The sequence below is a fragment of the Sorex fumeus genome, unplaced genomic scaffold (assembly GCF_029834395.1).
Source record: "Sorex fumeus unplaced genomic scaffold, SorFum_2.1 ptg000051l, whole genome shotgun sequence".
NCBI lineage: Eukaryota > Metazoa > Chordata > Mammalia > Eulipotyphla > Soricidae > Sorex > Sorex fumeus.
Genome location: NW_026606108.1, coordinates 42291528 through 42312134, shown reverse-complemented (window position 1 = coordinate 42312134; position 20607 = coordinate 42291528). Strand labels below are relative to the sequence as shown.

At 44.6% G+C, this 20607-nt stretch overlaps 1 protein-coding gene across 2 annotated transcripts in view; it reads right to left on the bottom strand.

Annotated features, from left to right (window-relative positions):
• The window catches only part of ARHGAP26 (Rho GTPase activating protein 26), a 511759-nt gene that overhangs the window by 355403 nt on the left and 135749 nt on the right, over positions 1 to 20607 (bottom strand). For both annotated transcript variants that reach the window (XM_056124844.1, XM_056124845.1), the window contains exons 4-6: positions 13723 to 13794; positions 7348 to 7449; positions 746 to 856 (exon numbers count right to left, since the gene is read on the bottom strand). In XM_056124844.1, the coding sequence (XP_055980819.1) occupies positions 746 to 856; positions 7348 to 7449; positions 13723 to 13794 (285 nt within the window). The remainder of the gene's footprint in view (positions 1 to 745; positions 857 to 7347; positions 7450 to 13722; positions 13795 to 20607) is intronic.

Sequence of the window (20607 nt, the reverse complement as noted above, 5' to 3'; positions counted from 1 at the left end):
GCTTATGCTGTGGACACAGGAACTAAGACTTGATAAGACCTTTAACCCGAGCCAGCACAGACCAGAGAAGGCCTACCCACTCCAAGAGAAGTTTCAGCGGGAACAAAAGCAAGGACAGGAATATCAAAGAAGACTATCAACTGCGCCCAGTTCTAGCCTAGACAGCTACTCTTACCTAGGGAGAATGCCCCGGGACACTCTGAACAAGTTCAAACCCAATCATGGTTCATTCAGCCAAATCCCCTAGTTGCTTGGTTAGAACAAACTACAGGTGGAAAATTGCTATATAAAATCCTCTCTTTTCTTTCATGAATAAGGAAAGGAAGTGATTTTCATTCAGGAGACAAAAAGAAAAAGACATCTTATATTTCCTCTTCTTTCTCTAGATTACTACTTCATTACAATTATCTGAGAAAGGAGGAAGAGGCAGGAGATGGTATGTGAAGGTGAGATAGTTCTCAGTCGTCAAGATAAACACTTTTCCCCTCCCCCCTTCTACCGGGGAAACAAAACCACAGCACAGGGTAGCAGGAGAAAGGCACAGTAGCTGAAAGCTCCATCTCTCTCTCTAGAGATGCGTAATGGCTACTGGGGAGAACTCAGGGTAGCCAGATCAACTTAGCTGAAGGCACAGCATTCGAACTAGTGGGCCTTTTGATGAGCAATTCAGAGCATTTTGAAACATGCTGGGTAGGTATGGGTCTAAAATTATGGGCGCAGCATTAAACTCTGATCACCTACTTACCGGCTCCACGAACTCAAACATCTTTCTCTCTTGGACTTCCTGCACCTTGAAGACATACTCCAGGGATACTTCATAGAAACGCTGTCGGGCCACGTCCACTTGGCTATCCGCCTACAAACAAGATGGAATTTAGGACAAAAACCAAGTCACTAACCAAAGAGAACACTCAGCAAGCAGGCTAGAAAAATCTCAGAAGGTGAGCAAATAAAGCAAATAAAACAGTATAAAATGGGATAAATGGTAATAATGGCTAACCACTAATTCTTGTAGATATACTTCTGTACTCAGTCCTCATTCATTTCAGTCATTTATTCCTTAAATTCCCATAAAGAATATAATAAATTTAACTTACAGGAGGAAAATGAACCCAGTGACTTTAAGGACCCTGCCACAGTTAGTGCAGGTTCTGGGAATTTGTCCACCTAACAAAAACCCCAAGGATAAGATATACCCCTAGGTAAGAGTTTAGGTCTTAAAATACAGAGGGTTTTGCGTGTGTGCACCCAGGAAAGACTAGATTAGCAGGAAAAAATAGAACAGATGACAAATATCTGAAATGTGCACTGGACAAGCACAGAATAAGGCTGTTTAGGGTATTTTAGATATAGGGGTAACATAAGCCAAAATAGAACAGGAAACTGCCAGGGACTTTATCTTAGGTTGCCTCCTGATTAGCTACATAAAATATCCCAGCCTTTAATCTTCATGTACCTATTGAATATTGATGTACTGAGAGTCTTTAACTATCTCTTTTCAGGATGCCTTACCTATGGGGAGCCTGGGGGCGGCGGGGAGCAGCAGTCAATTTATTCCTGTTATTATAAGCTGGCCCGTGAACTCAAGGATGGCTGTTCAGGCATAAAGCAACCTAAAGCAGCTTAGACAGTCCATGTGTGTTTGTCTCCTCCTGTGTTCATCTCATTCTCTGCAACTAACCCCCACTGGACAAAGGTTGAAGGCGCCAATCCAACTGGCATTAAGCAACAAGGAAGAGTGGGACTTCTATGTTGGTTGGTCTGTTGCCAAGAACCTTGATCATCCCTTTATCTTCTACCTCCTTCTCATACCCTTGGGAAGAGTTGCATTCCATGAAAACAGATTTTTAAAGAGAGAGGAAAAAAAAAACTTAAAACCCTACAGGGCCAATCTGATTTGAATTCTCCTAATGCAATCTTGATCTTGACAAAGGCATTTTTAAAACAGTCCTAAAGCTTCCTTTGTGACAAAGACACACTCTCCTTTGACCCAATGAAAATGAACAACACTGTTCTCTGGGCAGAGGGTATGTCCAGGTCTAAAGTAGGTTCTGAAACCCAGGGAGAAAATCACTGTGCATGCACATTTCAAATCACTGTCACTTAACTTTCCTTAACATTCCCAGAGTGACCGGGAAACTCTAAGTAGATAATTCACTGAAAGCACATTTTAGTAATCAAATATAGAAAACCTTGCTTTCAAATAAAGGCTTGAAGGTAAGGTTTCAGAAAATGCTTTTCTTACTCCCCACGTATAGCTATTTAGATCACTGGGTTTGTAACCACCCAAAGTCCCAAAAGCTCATCATAGCCTTTAATTACCTTGCAAATCCAGCAAAAACACTTAGAGCTACATCTTTTTCCCCCAAGATTCCCACCACCACCACTACCTACAACAGTAACACATACATACACACACTGAAAAGTGAAAAGTGTCTTGCACTGTTAGGCAAGATGAGGGAGCCAGAAAGAAAATCCTCAGAGCAAAGGAACAAGAATCCAGCACCATCGGAGAGAGTACAGCCAAATTCTGCATGTGCAGTACTGTGTTTTATAGGCACAATCTATAGCTGGTGCAGCCGTGTGCATCACTTATCCTTTCTGGATCTCTTCACCCTGGGATGATGGAAATGATCCCATGTGCTCTTCTGAGCTGAGCTACTTCAAAGAAAAAAGGAGCTAAAGGCTACGTACAATCGGAGCATGAAGTATTATGTCCATGGCAGTGGTTATCAGCAAACACTTCTGAGTTGAAGTTCCAATTCCAGCTCCTACCCCAAGTAAGACACCACCACATCTCTGAGAGATGGCACTCCTGATGGCCCTGCTTTCCGCTCCTCATCTGGCACCCATACCCCCGACCACTCTCCCCACAGCGACCAGAATGAGTTTTTACAAATCACAGTCAGATGCTCCACCAGGATGCTTCAATGAGAAAGGGGAGCAGAATAATTCTCCTCAAAGTGGGCCAACAACCTAAATTAATTTAGGGAGTGGGGCTGGAGCAATAGTACAGCAGGTAGGACAATTGCCTAGCATGCTTCTGACCAAGGTTCAATCCCTGGAACCACATATGGTTCCCCAAGCAACTCCAGGATGGATCCTTGAATGCAAGTAAGCCCTGTGCATAAGAGGATGTGTCCCCCCACCCCCTAGAGAAAAAGAACTTGGGAAGACCTGGCCCAGAACAAGCACTATTACCAGAGAAAATGTTTTATCTGAATGATCTCTCCAGATCGCCAGGCAAACACCAAATTATAAAACATCTGTTCTGTTTGTGCTTGTCCCATGAGACCGCCCTGCAAAGTCCAGGTCCCGTGTTCATTCTTACCTAAGGAGGCATCTAAGCCTCAGTTGCCCTATTAGCCTCATATCTTTGGGAATCCCTGTGAAAATAAAATGAACGTGGGGCCAGAGCAATAGTACAGTGGATAGGGCACTTGCCTGGCACTCAGCCAACCTGGGTTCTATCCCCAGCATCCCATAAGGTCCCCTGAGTACTTCCAGGAGTGATTCCTGAGTGCAGAGCCAGGAGTATCCCCTGAGCACTGCTGGGTGTGGCCAAAAATAAATAAATAAATAAACATTTCTCTCCCTAAAATATGTTACATCAACTTAATTGTTGATACTGTTGTTAGATCAAAGAACCCAAAATGGGAGTAAAATATGAGACCCCTACAATACTGTCCTTTAGGCCTCTATGGTAGTCTGCAAGACCCTGTGTGATGGCACATCCCTCCTCTCTCATCTCCTCCCATCTTAACCATCTTACTGTTCCAGCTGGGATCTTTTCTATTCTCTAACATCCTGAAACCCTTTCTTGCAATGAATCTTCATTCTGCTCAAAAACCTCTTTTCCTAATCTTTTTTTTTATCAGAACTTCAATAAATGAGAAGAGATAACATTTTGAATGAGAATATAATACATATTCAAAATCAAATGTGATAAGCATTTATGTTTCAAACTGTATTCTAGTTAACTGTATTTCATGACCCAGAAAGTCAGACTTCATAACACGCCCACAATTTAGGGAGCACTCTTATATTTTTACCTTGCTCGCTTTCTCATCCTGTTTTCAATTTAAATATTGCCTCTTTAAATATACCTTCGTTTATCATTTTATTTTTTCAAAGATTGACCACCCCCCACCCCAGGAGTCTCTATTTGACCTCCCAAATGACTTATCACTACTTGAAAGGTGTGTTTGTTTCTTGGGTATTTCCTCTTACAATAGGAGTTTGATGAGGCAAAATTCTTCTATCATTTTTCTACTTATCTTGCTCCTATTTCCTGGTCCAGACTGAGAATGCAATAGATGCCTGAGAAATGAATGAATGAATGAATGAATGAATGAATCTCTATGCTGCCATCAGCTGACACAGCACTCTGAGGAAATGCATAACTCAATGCATTTCCAAAAGAAAGGGAAGAATAAATCCTAAGCTGAAACGTTAAATTTCTCTCCCCTCAGATCATCTGTTTTGCTGTGTTTGGCTTGGGGGGGTGGGGGAGGAGGAGTGGGGGAGAGAGCATACCCAGCAATGCTCAGAGGTTACTCCTGACTCTGTACCTCCCTGGTTCCCGTGGCCTTTAAGCCTCTCATCCCAACCACACAATAGACTCCAAAACTAGGACTCCAACCCACCCAAAAGGCCACTCAAGATGGCGCCTGTTAACTTGAAAAACTCAATCTACCAGCTGTTCTGAGAACCAGCAACCATCTGTGCTTCTTGGAAATGAGACATTCTTCTAGACAGAAAGCTCCATAAAGGTTCACAGTTCCTGCTACTTCCCACAATATAATAGTGCCTGAACAGACATTCACAAAATTATCCAATGAATATTTATTGAGACAACAACCAATGTTGCCTTGGAAGTGCGCTTCTCAGCTGCGGTGACACTGATGTTTGCAACACCATCCACTAGATGGCAGTGTCACTTCACACTGCTGCCCTAGAATTTCCCCACTATGGACTAGAATTTCAAAGTATTCAGTTCAGAGCCTGGCAATCAGGGAACAATTGTAAGCTACCAAAACAAATAGATTTCATAAAAAGTATATAATAACTGTCCTCGAAGAGCTAATTTTTAATGAAGAAAACTCTCACAAAATTGTTACAAGAAATTCTATCACAACTTCAGGAATCTCAGTTCCTTTGAATGTAATTCCTAGATGCCCAACCAGAAGGTCATCAAGATCTCCCCCTCTCTCTAGTGCTATCTGGCACTGAAGGACAATAGATGGTGGCATAAGACCACACATGTCCCTAAGAAGATGGAGAAAGAGGTAATATGGGTGAAGGAAAAGGGCTCCAGAGGTTAAGAGCCACGGTTAGGCGTGGACTACTGAACATCTCTGAACCTGTCTCCATAGATAGAACACAAAAGGAATAGGTCTGGATCTCATGGACTAGTTTAGAAGATTGCATGTTTAATACAATATCTGACATATAAATATGTATTTAATAAACACTTGCAAATACTGCTGATGCTATCAGTGAACGTATTATTACTACTGTTACTAGGCTTTTATTCCATCTAACTCAGTTCAGATACAACTAAAAAGGATTGTGAAGAACAGGCCAGGACTTGTAATAAAGACTGGCAAGACCAGCACTCCTTGTCATGCCTTCAAAGGACTAAGGAAGAATGAATGGGTCAAAGACAAAAACACGGTCAATAGTCACAAAAGGGGCCGGAGTGATCGTACAGTAGGTAAGGCTTTTGCCTTGCATGCAGCCAACCTGGGTTTGACCTCAGGCATCCCAAATGGTCACCCGAGCCTATCAGGAGTGATCCTTGAATGCAGAGTCAGGAGTAAGTCTATCCAAGCACCACCAGATGTGACCACAAAACCAAAACAAATAAACCATAAATAAAGAGCATATTAAAAAATTCTCGACCAAGAGATCAAGTCGCCAGAACAGTATTATACAAAGACTAAATGTCTATGCCCCTCTTTCCCGTACACACCCAAATTCAAGTGTTAAAACTTAATCCCTACTGGGATGGCATTTAGAAATGGTGCCTTTGTGTTATGGAGGAAGAGCACAGAAAATGTAGTAGTAGTGATCTTAAAAGAATAAAAATGAAACCTAACCCGCAGTGAGCTGGGGAATAGTTCTGAGTGCTGGAGCATATGCCTTGCACGAGTTGGGCCCCAAGTTGAATCCCTGGTACTACGTGATACCCTTATCACTGGCGGGTGAGGCCCTGCTGGGTTCCAGCATCACCAAGTCTGAGTTGCTGCACTGCAGGGACAGAGCACTGGACTGTCAGCCTGCAGAGGAACTCAGAGCACTCCCAAGAAGGGCAACTGAGCACTGTGGAGACAAAGCTATCCCCACACACTACAAAACATGAGAGGAGAGACCCAGAAAGTTCACTCCTCTGGAAATGAAGTGAAAGGGGGATTCCTAGATCACCCCTGACCCCAATTTTTAGAGAGAAGAAGGGCAGAGAAAGCAAGGGGGGGAAAGAGAACAGGAAGTGACTGGGGAACAGGCATTAGGGCTTCAGTTACATGGGAGATATGTGTGAGAGGTAGAGCCATATATCCAACACACAGACTCAACAACACCAAAACCGTGCACTCTAAGCTGTAATCACTGGCACTCTGTAATGTGCCTATCAAGCTGACAGGAAGGGATAAAGAAGGGGTTGGGGTAGGGAGGAAATATGGGAATATGGGAATACTGGTGGTGGGAATGGTGTTGGTGTTGAAAAAACTGTATGAACTAAAATTCAATTATCAACAACTTTGTAAATCACAGTTAATTTTTTTTAAAAAGGGGGAAAAAATAGTCCATTCAACCCTTCTACTACCGAGAACAAAGTTAAAAGACAGTAGGCCTATGAATCAAGGAGAGAGCCCCACCAGCAAATATGCCCAGCACTTTAACAAAAACAAATGGACTAACCTCTAGCACTGGTTGAAATAATGAGTCAAGGATTTCAAATCACTGATATAAAAAACAGGAGTAAAAATCGAAGTGACAGAGAATCAAGATCAGGGGTGAGAGAAACCAGAACTGAGGTCTCAGTCTGAAAGGAAAAAGTGAATCTGAAAATTAGGGCTGCCCCTAAAGGGCTTGGGTGATGTTGTTTGGCAACATGCTGCTCCACTCTGCACAGGCTGGAGCTGAGTGTGGCGTGGAGTGTGGGCAGGAAAATCTAAGGCCCCCGAGCTATGTGTCAGATGCTGAATCCAATCAATCTCCTGACTAGAGAAGCTCTTTAGGGCCTAGAATTAACCTATAATTTCCTGACAAAGAGAATCAGTACAATAACCCCCGCACCATGTAAAAGTGAAACACTTCATCCCAGATACTAGGAAACTTGCTTACCTCCTGGAGCTGAGATTCTTTCTTTTTGGATGACAAATTCAAGTGCTTGTCTAAGATGCCACAGTACTTCTCTGTCTCCTTGTCATACTTCTTCTTGGCGTCCTGATTGGGAGAGACAAAGAGGAAGGGAGGGAGGGAGGGAGGGAGGGAGGGAGGGAGGGAGGGAAAGGAAAGGAGAGAAGAGAGAAAAAGAAGAATAATGTCTCACTGGAATAAAAGCAATCGAAGACACAACCGTTTTGCTCATCTTTGTAACTCCCTCATTCCCTCAGATCAACAACAGCAGCAAACCAGCACCTCACTCTATTATGTCCATAAAATCAGTCACCCAGCAACAGCCCAGCGGTTATTAGAGCCTGTCCATGTGACACCGTTTCATGCTGAAATGAGATACACATCAATACTGAATAGCGTCAAAGTTAGGACTTGAACTTCTACAAACTTCATTTGTGAAAGAAGAATATCCAATTTCTAGCCCTGTGGGATGTTCAAACCACAGACAGGAGAGGGAAGTTACTATGAACCCAAAACAAGAAGATCTACTTCCAGTTTAAGTGTAAACTACGAGCAGATCCAGTTTTGACAGTGTTCAAAAGTACTTCTTTATATACAGACCTAAGTGTCTTATAACATAGTAACAGCAACTTTTTTAACAGTTATAAAACTTTCATGTTTGAGTTTAAGCCATACAATGAAGGAAGACCAATCCCTCCGCCAGTGTACATTTTCCACCATCAATGTTCCCAGTATCCCTCCCACCCCCCCATCCCAGACCTCCCCCTGCCTCTATGGCAGACTTCTTACTCTCTCTCTACTTCTAGAAATTATGGTTTGCAGTACAGATACTGAGAGGCCATCATAATAACAACAACTTTTTAAAAATCCAAATAGGGACTAGTGAGATAGGACAACAGATAGGACAAAGACCTGGGCTTAATCCCTGGCATTCCATATGTTCCCCCACGTCCTACTAAGGGATTAGGAGTGATCCCTGAGTGCAGAGCCAAGAGCACCACTGGGTATGGCCCAAAATAAATGAATAATTAAATCTAAGAATAATTCAAAGTAAAGAAGATTTCATCTTCACAGATGCATTCACAAGTGAATTCCTTGTGGTATCATCTATAAAAGGAATAAAACAGGGGCCAGAGAGATAGTACAAGGGTGAAGGCACAGGCCTTGTATGCATTTGGTCCCTGTCTGATTCCCAGCACCACAGGGCCCCCCCCCAAGCACCAGGAAAGGCAGCCCCAGAGCACCCCACCCCTCTCATGCACCATTGATGTGCTCCTGAAGGCCCCCAGGGCTGCTCAGGTGGCCCAGGCAAAGCCCAGCACTGCAGCACCCCAATAGCCCTTTAGCCTCAGGTCCCTACATTGAACTGCTGGCCTCACCGGCTGAGAGTCACGGTGAGGTTGGGCGGGGGGAGATGTGAGGAAGGTCCAGAACCTCCTGAGCATGACCTAAAAATGCTGCCCCCAAGAAAAGAAAAATTAAAAGAGGGAAAAGAGAAAACATCACTGCTTAAAGACAGAGTTTTAGAATCAAAGGGCAGCATGAACAGCAATAAATATAAGTAAGAAGGCAAGGTGGTCATGTGAAAAATTGCTCATGAAACCAACATGGAATATCCGACTAAAAGCAGAGTGAGACTCCTGTGGAAAATAGTTCAATGCAAAGACCTGAGTTAGGGGAAATGGAATAAAGAGTAAGCATCCCATTCCCCCTTTTTATTATCCTCTACCATTCCTTGCAAAATGAAAGGAATATAAATGTAAGACACAGCCTTGCTCCCCCACCAAATCCTTGGGTCATGGAAGTTCTATTTTTATCCCCCCTCTCAGAGATAAGAAAACTTTGCTGCAGCAAGTTAACTTAGACTGAAAAAAAACCACGGAGATGGACAGCGCTGAGATCCCAGCCCAAGACAAGATGCCTCCAGGATCCACGTTCCCAGCCACGCCTGAGACTCACAGTCACGGGCAATTTCTCCTTCTCCCACAAGCCAGCAATCAGGAGACAAGGGGGCCGGGAGAAGGTTGGCACCAGCTTATTAAACAGGATTGCATTTTCTGAGTGCCTCAGTCCTGCGCTGGACTCAAATATAGCTCAGAAGGGGTATTTTTCCACAACTCCAAGGTCTATCAGAGGAGAAAGAATTTTGCGCCCATATAAGGATGATCAGAGACACTTCTTATTTCATAAATCCACAGTGAGGCTGCCTTTGTGTTGGGCTCCACTCCTTAACCTCAAGGTGGGTAGGTTCCAGGCTTTGGAGAACCACAGTTCAGGTATAAACCAACAGCCAAGTTACAGAATACTGCAATCATATGAAGCTGATCTACAGAGGGCAGCTGCAGAGATTATTATTCCTAGGGGTGTGGGGAGGAAGCAGCTCTTTGAAGGGCAAGGGAGAAGGAAAGAGCTAAGATCCCAAATCGTCTGAAGGGGCAGAGTTCAGAGCACAAGAGTCCGTGCCAACGCTTAGGCACCACATCCTGACCCTAATGGCATGGGCACACCAAAGAGCCCTCACCTGAAGCTCTGTAAGTCCCAGTGCTGATAGAACCATCCTCAGTCCAAAGCAAGAGTCCCAGCCTCACAGAGCAGGCAGAACTGCCATGGACACACATTGTCGCTGAGCCCATATCCAATCCTACAAATATGAAATTTTTTTTATTTCTTTTGTTTTGGGGCCACACTTGGTGGTGCTCAGGAATCACTCCTGGCCGTGATCAGGGGACCATAGGAATGACAAAGATCAAACCTGGGTTAGCCACGTGCAAGGCAAACACCCTCCCCACTGTACTATCACTGTGGCCCCTACAAATGTGAATTTTGCTTATAAGGTTACTGACAAGAACTGAACATGCAGAAGCAAGTGAGGGGTAAGTGAGGAGACATCACTCCTTCAAACAGGGTAAAGGAGGACAGGCCTAACACCTGTCTCAAGCAATTCTTTCTTTTTATAGAAACCAGCAATTTTTCTGGTCTTTTTCCAGAAAATTTTTCCAGGGGAGGGGAGCCTCCAACCCCAATCAATGCCTACAGAGCCATTCGACCAGCCTTATCAGCAAACCCAAAAAGGAAAACACTGTGACAGCCGAGTCCCACAGGCCAAAGGTGAGCAATGGCCAGGGAACATGAGTCACTGGCATTCTGTGACTCTCTGCCCGACATTCCACATCCAGGACAGCCAGCTCTGGGGAAAAAGGGAAACCATTTCCATCCTGAGAAGGCAGCAACAAGAGCTGGCGGGAATACTAGCACCCAGAACTGACAGGGGGCATCACTTGATTACTCAGCTCTGGATGGTCCCCTGCAGAAAGCAGAAGGATGGAAGACAGAGGGAGGACAGGCTGGGCTCCAGGACCAGAGTGATGGCCTGTGCCTAAATGACCACAGTAGCACAGAATGCTCAGGACTCTTCCTCTCCAGTAGCCTTCAAAACAACACTCCGACTTAGGGTTCTCACAGGCAGCAGTGAGTTATTATACAGCAACGAAAGCAGCAGAGCAGAGGGAGAAGAAGGAAGGGCTATTTCAGCATCACTCAGGCAGAACTGGGCCCTAAAAAGCACATGCTGGCGCTCTGGCTACTCTTCGGCCTTTTCCCTGGAAACCCTCCAGATTCACCAGTTTGTTTCTACCTTTGGATTCTCTCAAATGTATGGGTGTGGGGACTAACCGGTGGGGGACAGGCAGGCAGGAAGAAAGAAATGATAAGAACATGTATATGGGCAGGGAAGCTAAGACAGCGCTGCCAATGTCCTCCTGCCACTTTTTTTTTTGCGGGGGGGGGGGGATTTTGGAGTCACACACAGCAATGCACAGGGGTTACTACTGGCTCTGCACTCAGGAATTACTTCTGGCTCAGGGGACCATATGGGATGCTGGGAATCAAACCCAGGTCGGCCGCATGCAAGGCAAACACCGTACCAGTTGTGCTATCACTCCAGGCCCCCTTCTGCCACTCGTGAATGGATATGACAGCAGAGGGGATGCAGTAGAGGAAAGTTGTTTTGCTGCCTATTTTATTGAAATTCTTTCATTCTCATTTTCCCAACAGCTGCGGTCGTATTCCCACCCCTGGGTACCAGCTCCTCTATTTATGAGCACTCGAGCCAAAGGGAGCCCTCTCGGATCTCTGCTCTTTCAGGGAGACTATGGGATTTCCCCAAACCAGGGCAGTGGGAAGAGGCCAGGACTCTGGGAACGGTGCCTCAGAGTGACTCTGACTGCCCTGAGGCTCTCCAGAGTCACTCCTATGACAGCAGGGGTGGGGGAAGGTGGGGGGTCTCAGGCCCCCAGATAACCAAGGAGAAGGCTTGCCTGTGGAGCTGGTGTGGGTGCAAGCCCGGGAAGGGACCCTACTGGCAGGATCTCAGCCATTACTTTGTCACATCAGAGTCTCAAAACAAACCTTAGTGCAGCAAGACTGCCTTTTAATGACACAACTGACCCCTGAGAAGCACAGGTCTGAACTTCAAAGGCCCAGTTCTGTGTGGCTTCTTCTGTCTCGCCCCCACCATGCACTTAATCTGCAGGTTCTCACTTCATGGACTCAGTCAAGTCTGGATGTCCAAGGGTTAAGTTTATAATGTTTAATCTCAGATACAAAACCCCCAATAAGCTCCCATTTCTTTGTATATGTACACTGCATTGGTGTAAAAACTGAAAAAAGAACCTTGCTATTATTAAGTGTACTTCAAACTAATGGCTACCTGCTCCTCTAAAAGAAACTCACTTATCTGTGAGCATTATGTCGTGGAGATTTGTTTTCAGAAAGCATTTGACAGGGGTGAGGAGATCCCACGTTATGACATTTGGCTATCTTCTTCCCGCCTTAAAGAGGTGTGAATAATTCAAGGTCATGTCCTAACTCAATCAAACCTGCTTCAGGAAAGCAAGAGGGCTGTGTTGCCTGAAATCTCCTGCAGGTGGCGCAAGTGACTGTGGCTAAATGACACAGTTCCAGAAAAAAGGAGAAAAATTTGAAAAATCCTTTTTTATTCACTTATTTATTTATTTATTTATTCATTCATTTTGCTTTCACTGATTCCAATGAAAACATCTCCCTTGCGGCCTCTAACACCCTGCTGAAGCTCAAACTGACTAAGCTTTTCTAGTGATTTATCCAGGGGAATCTGGAGGACCCACCTGTTAAAAATGAACAGGATTCTCTTCGGAGATCTTTCAATAACACAATGGAATCAGCCAACTTTAGCTTTGGAGAGGGCTAGGGGCATCCCTTTGAGATCAGTGGTGACCAACGGGACTACTGAAGCCATCCTGGTTCCTTGCTGGTTTTGGCGTCACACCTGGCAATGCTCAGGGAACCATATAGGATCCCGTGGATAGAACCCAGGTCAGCTGCATGCAAGGCTAGTGCCTACCTGTTGTACTCTCACTCTAGCCCCAGAGTTCTGCTTTCTGGACTGCAAAATTTGTGAAATATTGTTTAAAGGATTTGGAAAACTTCAAAAGAAAAAAATGTTTGTGTAAAGACTCTGGAAAGTTTTGGGGCTGGAATGATAGCGCAGCAGGTAGGGTGTTTGCCTTGCACGTGGCCCGACCCGGGTTTGATTCCCAGCATCCCATATGGTCCCCCAAGCACAGCCAGGAGTAATTCCTAAGTGTATGAGCCAGGAGTAACCCCTGTGGATCACTGGGTGTGACCCAAAAAGCAAACAAATAAATAAATATTTTTTAAAAAAAGACTTTTGAAAGTTTCTCAGAAAATTTAAAGATGTACAGACAGAGGATCTTCCTCCTCCACAAACCGCAGACACTGTCCAAAGCTACTACCAACTGCCTCCCTTTCATCTGGACCTCTGAAACACAGGGCTCAGCCCTGGGTCCTCCAGATATATCACTGGTTTTGTCAAATGCCCAAGTTTCTGCCTCTGGATCAATTGCCAACTGAAACAAAATCATGAAGTGGGAGCGACAGTACAGTGGGTAGGGAGTTTGCCTTGCATGCTGCCAACATGGACGACCCAAGTTCGATTCCTCTGCCCCTCTCAGAGAGCCCGGCAAGCTACCGAGAGTATCTCGCCTGCACAGCAAAGCCTGGCTAGCTACCCATGACGTATTTGATATGCCAAACACAGTAACAAGTCTCACAAAGTTACTGGGCCCACTCGAGCAAATCGATGAACAACAGGAGGACAGTGACAGTGACAAAGTAGCAGAATGACTGCTGTTGTGTGGACCATTTAGGTGATTTGCTTCAGACTCTTGTACAAACCAGATGAGTTGTGTTCTAGGCTTATCAACCCTGGCTGGGCTGCAGCCAGAGGACTGAGACTTTTCCGAAGCGGGTTTGAAGACATCCCACACTGAGGTCCAAGAACAAGGCTTTTGAGAGTCTCACCTTGGCAACCAAAATCTGCTCCCTTCGGAACTTCTCCAAGGGAGTGATGAGCACTTCATTGGCATTGTCAATCTAGTGAGGGCGAAAAAAGAAAAAAAGGAGACACAAAAGCATTATCAACAAAGAACATCTGGAGCTGGCCACAAAACGCCTACCCCATTTCTCAGTATGAAGTCTGAGCAATACTGTATAGGTGGTAACTGTTCGCAATGCAATCTTGACATCAGTTCAAAGTGTAATGCATTCTCCCTGAGCATGGCAGGGGAGGGGGGGGGGTGCTCAATTCTTTTAAAAATAAAATGAGAGCTGCTAAAATCATGTGACCACTGGAGGCACAGAGATTGGTAGAAGAACAGAGTCTGGACTTCAAGTTTCCAGTGACGTTTCAGACATGTTCATCCACTCAAGTTATATTTAAGTGATATATTTAAAGCAGATAAGCATTGAGTCTGTGTTGAAAACAAAAACAAAACACCCTTGAACATCTGGCACCATGAGAACCCTCAAGTCTGGTTTTGCACAGTCCCACCAACTCTGATGGAGACCGGAACTCTGGGCCTCCTGACCAGTTTGCATCTCTGGTCACCTCACAGTGTGCCCTCTCAGCTCCCTCTCTCCAACCACACGGTGCTCCAAGGCACCTCAAATGTTCCAAACCCATCCCATGTCCAGCTGTGCCTCTGGCACTTTCCTGAGATCCTCTGACCCTCCCATCCCTGTGTGGAAAAGTCTATACTTCTTATAATTCCTGTTTCAACTTCAAGTTCACCTCAAGGAAGCTCTCCCTGGGCATCAATGCAATCCAGCTACAATACTAACCATGCCAAGTATCTGAAGGGTCTTCTTCAAAGGATGAAAGTCAGTCTGTCCATCACCAGATAAACACACACACACATGCAGAAGCAGCCTGCAAATTCTCACTTGGCTTCCACTATCATCAAGACACAGAAGACTGCCATAATATAGGCACACTCAAATATATTTGAAAGATCTAATCAGCATTTTCCAAAGTGGGAGATATACTTCACTTGCCTATGGAAAGGATGGAAAACACACACACACACACACACACACACACACACACACACACACACACACACACCCCACTGGAATAATCTATCAGGAAGTATCAGCCTTTAGTGCAACTGGGTGGAAGTTGGGGAGGGAGAGCATTTTACAAATGAGACAGTAAGCCAAGTATGTTTAGAAACCTCTGGACTAAAAGAGTGAACAAATCATTTCTTGGTTGACTGCCAACTGTGTGACCATGGGCTAAACATTTAACCTCTCTGGGCTCTAATTTCCTCATCCGAAAATGAGTAGGCTGAATTGTCTCAGCTCGAAAGTTCTATGATCTTCTCAAAGGCAGCACAGAATTCTGCGATCATTCCTTTTAAGTCATTCACTGCTCCCTCATCACCCAACTAATTATTTCAGGAATCTCATTGCAACAAAGCATTATTTTTCTAAATCACATGCATATCCACTGCAATGAAACCAACAGAAATGCCAGAAGTCATAGATGGACACAGCAAAGAACTAGTTGCAATTGGAGGGAGAAAATAAGTGGAAGGTCTCCAAAAGTATTTCCTGCCACTTGTGTTTTCCTCCATTCTGAAAGCATTTATTTTTGAAGAGTTCTGCTGAACTCCTAGTCAGTGGGTCTAATCTTAGGTGCATATTAGAATCACCAGGGGAGCTGAAAAATCCCAATGACCAAGCCAAACACCAGACCAATTCAATCAAAAATCTCTCCACTTAGTCACAGGCATCAACATTGTTTCAACTCCCTAAGATGTTCCCATGGAAACCCACATTTCAGAATCCAGATGCTAAGGACACTATTCACCTTACCATAAGCCTAGCTCCTTGTCCCAGTCCTATTACTCTTCTTCTGTCTTCACAAGACCTCAATGGGAGGCTGCAGATGAATTAGGAACCTCTGTATCTATGACTGTGACTGTAATGTCCACTCACTGTTTGAAGCTCTATGTTGATGGTGAAGATACAGTAGCCCATTCTCTACCCTTCAGAATTCATCTGAGGGCCCAGACATGGCCCCTAATATAAAATCAAGGGCATGAACTAAAGAATAAGAAAAAGCAGTTGGTCAGGAAGGGGCGGGGTGTGGGGGAATACAGTTGGGCTAGGGCAATAGTACTGTGGATAGAGCATTTGTCTACACACAGCTGATCCGGGCTTGATCCCCAGCATCCCACATGGTCCCCTGAGTCCACAGGAGGGATCCATGTACAAAGAGTAAGCCATGAGTATGGCTGATTGTGGCCCCCAAAAAACAATAACACAGTTGACCCTTGAACAAAGAGGGTTTAAACTACACAGGGTCACTTACATGCAAATTTTACTGCAAACAAGTTTGCTCATTAATACAGTACTATAAAGGATTTTTTTTACTATTTTCTTAATAATATATCTCAGATCACTTTATTATAATAGAGCATATAACACATATAAAATACAAAATATGTGTTCCTCAACAGTGTATTGGTAAGTATTCTTCTAGTCAACTGCATGCTACTAGAGAAGTTTTCATGAGTCAAAAGTTATATAGAGGGGCCTGAGTGACAGCACAGCAGGAAGGGTACTTGCCTCACACATGGCAAATCCAAGTTACATTCCCAGCACTCCAGCACTCCACATGGTCTCTGAGCACTTCCAGGAGTGATCCCTGAACACAGAGTCAGGAGTAATGCCTGAGCATTGCCAGGTATGGCCCAAACAAACAAAAAGTTCTATGAAGATCTTTCTAAGAAGGTTTCCAAGCACTGCTCAAAGGTCCAGGGGTCCCTCATGGTGATTCTTGACCATGGGCCTGCTGGTTCAATCTAAGTCTGAGGACATGGTGCTGGTCAGATTCTGTAGTCCCCAGGATTACTCAGGCCACCCCCAGGGTCGTTTGGGGGTTTCCTGCACACAGGGACCTTCGAGACTGCACCCAGCAATGCCTGAGACCATGTGGTACCAGGATCAAACCAGCAGGGTTGGCTACCCACAAGGCATGCGCCGGAGCTTCTGTGCTCTCTCCCCACACCTTATATGCAGATTTCTTTATTGCTCAGGGACAGGAAGTGGGGGCCCACACTGCTTAGAATGAACCTTAGAAGGATGGTCAGATTATCCAGAAAGTCAGGGATGGTGTCTCCAAAGGCATCCTCTGTGCTTTTCTGCTGCCCTGGAGTGGGAGGCAGCAAAGGGGCTTGCCGTAGCTCAAGACTCAGATGCAGACAGAGTAGAAACTCGGTTCACTGGCATTAATAATCAAATTGCAGAGGTTGGCTAAAAAATATAATCTAGCCATTGTTCTCTTCCAGCAGGCCACAGCAATCTGCAGGGCATTCATCATGATATGCCTACCACATCTCCACCCCCGAAATACTGAGGAGGCCAAGAATCAGACTCAAAAAAAATCACTTTCCATTCTCAGGCACTAGCACGTGCATAAACACACAAACTTGGCCCTGCCTCCACTTACGGCCAACTCCAGTGCTGCCGATATGGCCCTTCATGGTGCTCCAAGGACACAGGGGTGAGTAATCAAGGGCAGTGATGTCTCTCTGAGGGGTGCAAGTCAGACAATTCTTCTCTGGCTTGGTTTTGAAAGAAATTACCACGATTCTTCTCTGTTTGGGTTTGAAAGAAATCACGCATTCTTTGGTGTGACGCCTACGCTCCTTCCTTTGAATTCAGACTGGGCACTCAACTGTGGCACTTTGAGGCATGTTTTCATAAGCTCTCTAAACCTCAGTATTTTCATGTGGATAACAGGGACACTAGAGGAACCACGTCAGAGTCATCACTCAGAGTCAAAACTAGGATTAAAATAGAAAACACTTGAGCGCATGTCTTAGTAGATGCTAAAAATTGAACAAAACCCCTCCCAAATTCTAATGTTGAAGTGCTAACCTTGTTGGGTTTGTGGTGTTTTTTGCTTGTTTTCCTTTGTTTTGTTTTGTTTTTATTTTTCGTTTGTTTAGTTGGTTATTTGGGGGGTCATACCTAGAGATACTCAGGGCTTACTCCTTGATCTGCACTTAGGAATTTTTCCTGGCAGTGCTCAGGGGACCACACAGAATGCTGGGTATTGAACCTGTGTTGGCCACATGCAAGGCAAGCACCTTACGAGCTGCACTCTCTCTCTGGTCCTTGTTTTGTTTTGGAGCCACACCCAGCTGTACTCAGGGATCATTTTCGGCAAGTTCAAGGGACCATATGGAATACTGGGGATTGAGACCAGGTCATCTGAGTGCAAAGCAAGTGCCTTACCTTCTGTACTATTGCTCTGGCCCCACCCTTGTTGGAATAATTAACAGAGGAGGCTAGCCAAATGAAATGAATCTTATATTTAGCACCCTACATGAGCACACCAATCAAAGTCCAAGACTATAAATGCCTCAACATTAAGAAATTGAAATTAAGGGGAACCAATCACAAACAGCCAACTATACTTTCCCAAATCACCCAATCGTGTTAAGCTACCACACCAAAGAACTACTACTCTTTTCCTCCACGTTATCTCTGCAAACTTAGTCCTAACCACTTATGTGTCAGTGGTGCCTAGTTTAAACCAATTTTTGCTCAAATAAATTCAAGAAACTAATGTGTCTCAGTTTATCTTGTCACACCTGCAATGAAACAATATTTGGACATGGAACCTTTTATAAGGTGATCAAGTCCCTGGAGCGGAGGTTCTTTGTCCTCTTAGCTATTTCTTCGATGCTCTTGAAGGCATTCCAAGCCGCTCTCTTCCTCCTGCACAGCTCAGGTGCCAGGTCATTTGTCATGTTGACTTCTCAACCTAGGTACACATAACTATTGCATTCGGAGATGGTCGTTCCTTTGAGAACGAATGGAGTGTCAGGAATGAGGCTGTTTCTCATAAACATTGTCTTCGTAAGATTCAGATGCAGTCCGACCTTTCCAGACTCATGGCGGAAGTCGGCAAGCATTTGTGCCACTTGGCTAATGTTTGGTGTTATTAGAACAATGTCATCAGCAAAGCGGAGGTGGTGTAGTTGCCAACCATCTATCTTCACTCCCATTTCTTCCCATTCCAGTCGTCGCATGATGTTCTCGAGGGTGGCACTGAAGAGTTTCGGTGAAATGGTGTCACCCTGACGAACCCCTCTCTTGACATCAATGATTACTTCTTTGTAGAATGGTGAGATTCTGGTAGTGAATCCACAATACAGCTCACGGAGGATCCTGATGTATTGAGTTTGAATGCCCTGATTGACCACTTCCGTCTCAACAGAATCAAAGGCCTTCTTTAAATCAATGAATGTTAGACAGAGTGGCATCTTGAACTCCCAAGAAACCTCAATGAGCTCGGTTACTGTGTGGATATGGTCGATGGTGCTGAATCCTCTGACTCCGGGCACATCTTTTTGATTCCACTGTTCTTCCTGCATTAACATACGCCTCAGAGATCTGGGCCCTACGCAAACAGAATGAGAATGCTATTCGGGTCTGTCAAGGAGGAATTGAAAGAGCTATGCTTGGAGTACCACGTTTCACTCAAATGAGAGAAAGAATCCGGAGTTTCAACCTCCGTCGACGATCAAGAATCAGGGACGCTGTCTCATATGCCAAGGCGTCAAAAATCAGACGGGCTGGTCACGTAATGAGATTTAGAGACGACCATTGGACTAGAGTTGGATTCCACGGGATGTCAAAAGACCGCGTGGCCGCACACCTACCAGATGGTCACACTTCTTCATCAAGATCCTGAATGATCAGTTTCAGGCTCTTCATGTTCCTAGAACGAACAGATGCCATTGGGCTACCCTAGCACTCAACAAGGACAAATGGAGACGTTACTGGCGCCCGCTCGAGCAAATCAACGATTAATGGGAAGTCAAGTGATCAAGTCATCAAGTCTCTGGATGGGGTTGGTGCCTTTTGAGAAGAAACAAGCAAGGCCCCCTTTCCCTTCATTTTCCATGTGAGACCACAACAGGGGGACAGCAATCTTCAAGGCAGAAAAGGAATCTCCCTTGGAACTGAGTCAGTTGTGATCCTGTGATTCTGACTCCCAATTTCCAGAATTTTAGAAGTAAATATTTATTTTTTCAGATACCAATCTGTGGCTTTTTATTATGGCAGTCTGTGATATTGTGATTATAAGAAATATTTTACATAAAAATACGCCCATGTAATTAGAGAGATATAGACATATAGAGACACATATGTGTATATATGTGTGTATGTGTGTGTCTATCTATATATCTATATCTATATGTCTTTCTATCTCTCTCTATATACATATCTATCTATATATATACAGAGAAAGAGATAAATATATCTCCCAGGATTTTATAATTCACTGGGTGGTAAGAGTACTACATCCCTGTTGTAACGTTTGGTCTTTGGCCCTGGTTCCTGAAACATGGCTCCAGTCAGTCTTGAAATTTTCAGGGCAATCAGAGTAACTTTTGCCCTAATGAGCTGGTTCTGAATGGGGTCCTGGATGAAAACTGGTCACCAGAAAGAATAAGTCATAATTAGAAACTTAGGCTTTTCATCCCTACCACCCACAGTCTAGAAAGGGCTGAAACAGAGTTAATGACTGATCACCTCGATGTCATGAAATCTCCATAAAAGTCTCTAAAATACAGGGCTCAGAGTCTACCGGGGTGCAGAGGACTGGCATGCCTGGAGAGGGCACGGAATCCCCCGACCCCTTCCCCAGACCCCTTCCCCGCCCAACTTTATCATAGCCTTCTGAAGTCAACTGAAAAATGTAGTGCTTCTCTTAGTCCTGTGAGCTACTCTAGCAATTTCATCAAACCCAAGGAGGGAGGTATTGGCATCTCCAATCTACAGCTAGTTGGTCAGAAGCCCAGAAGACAACCAAACTTGTGGCTG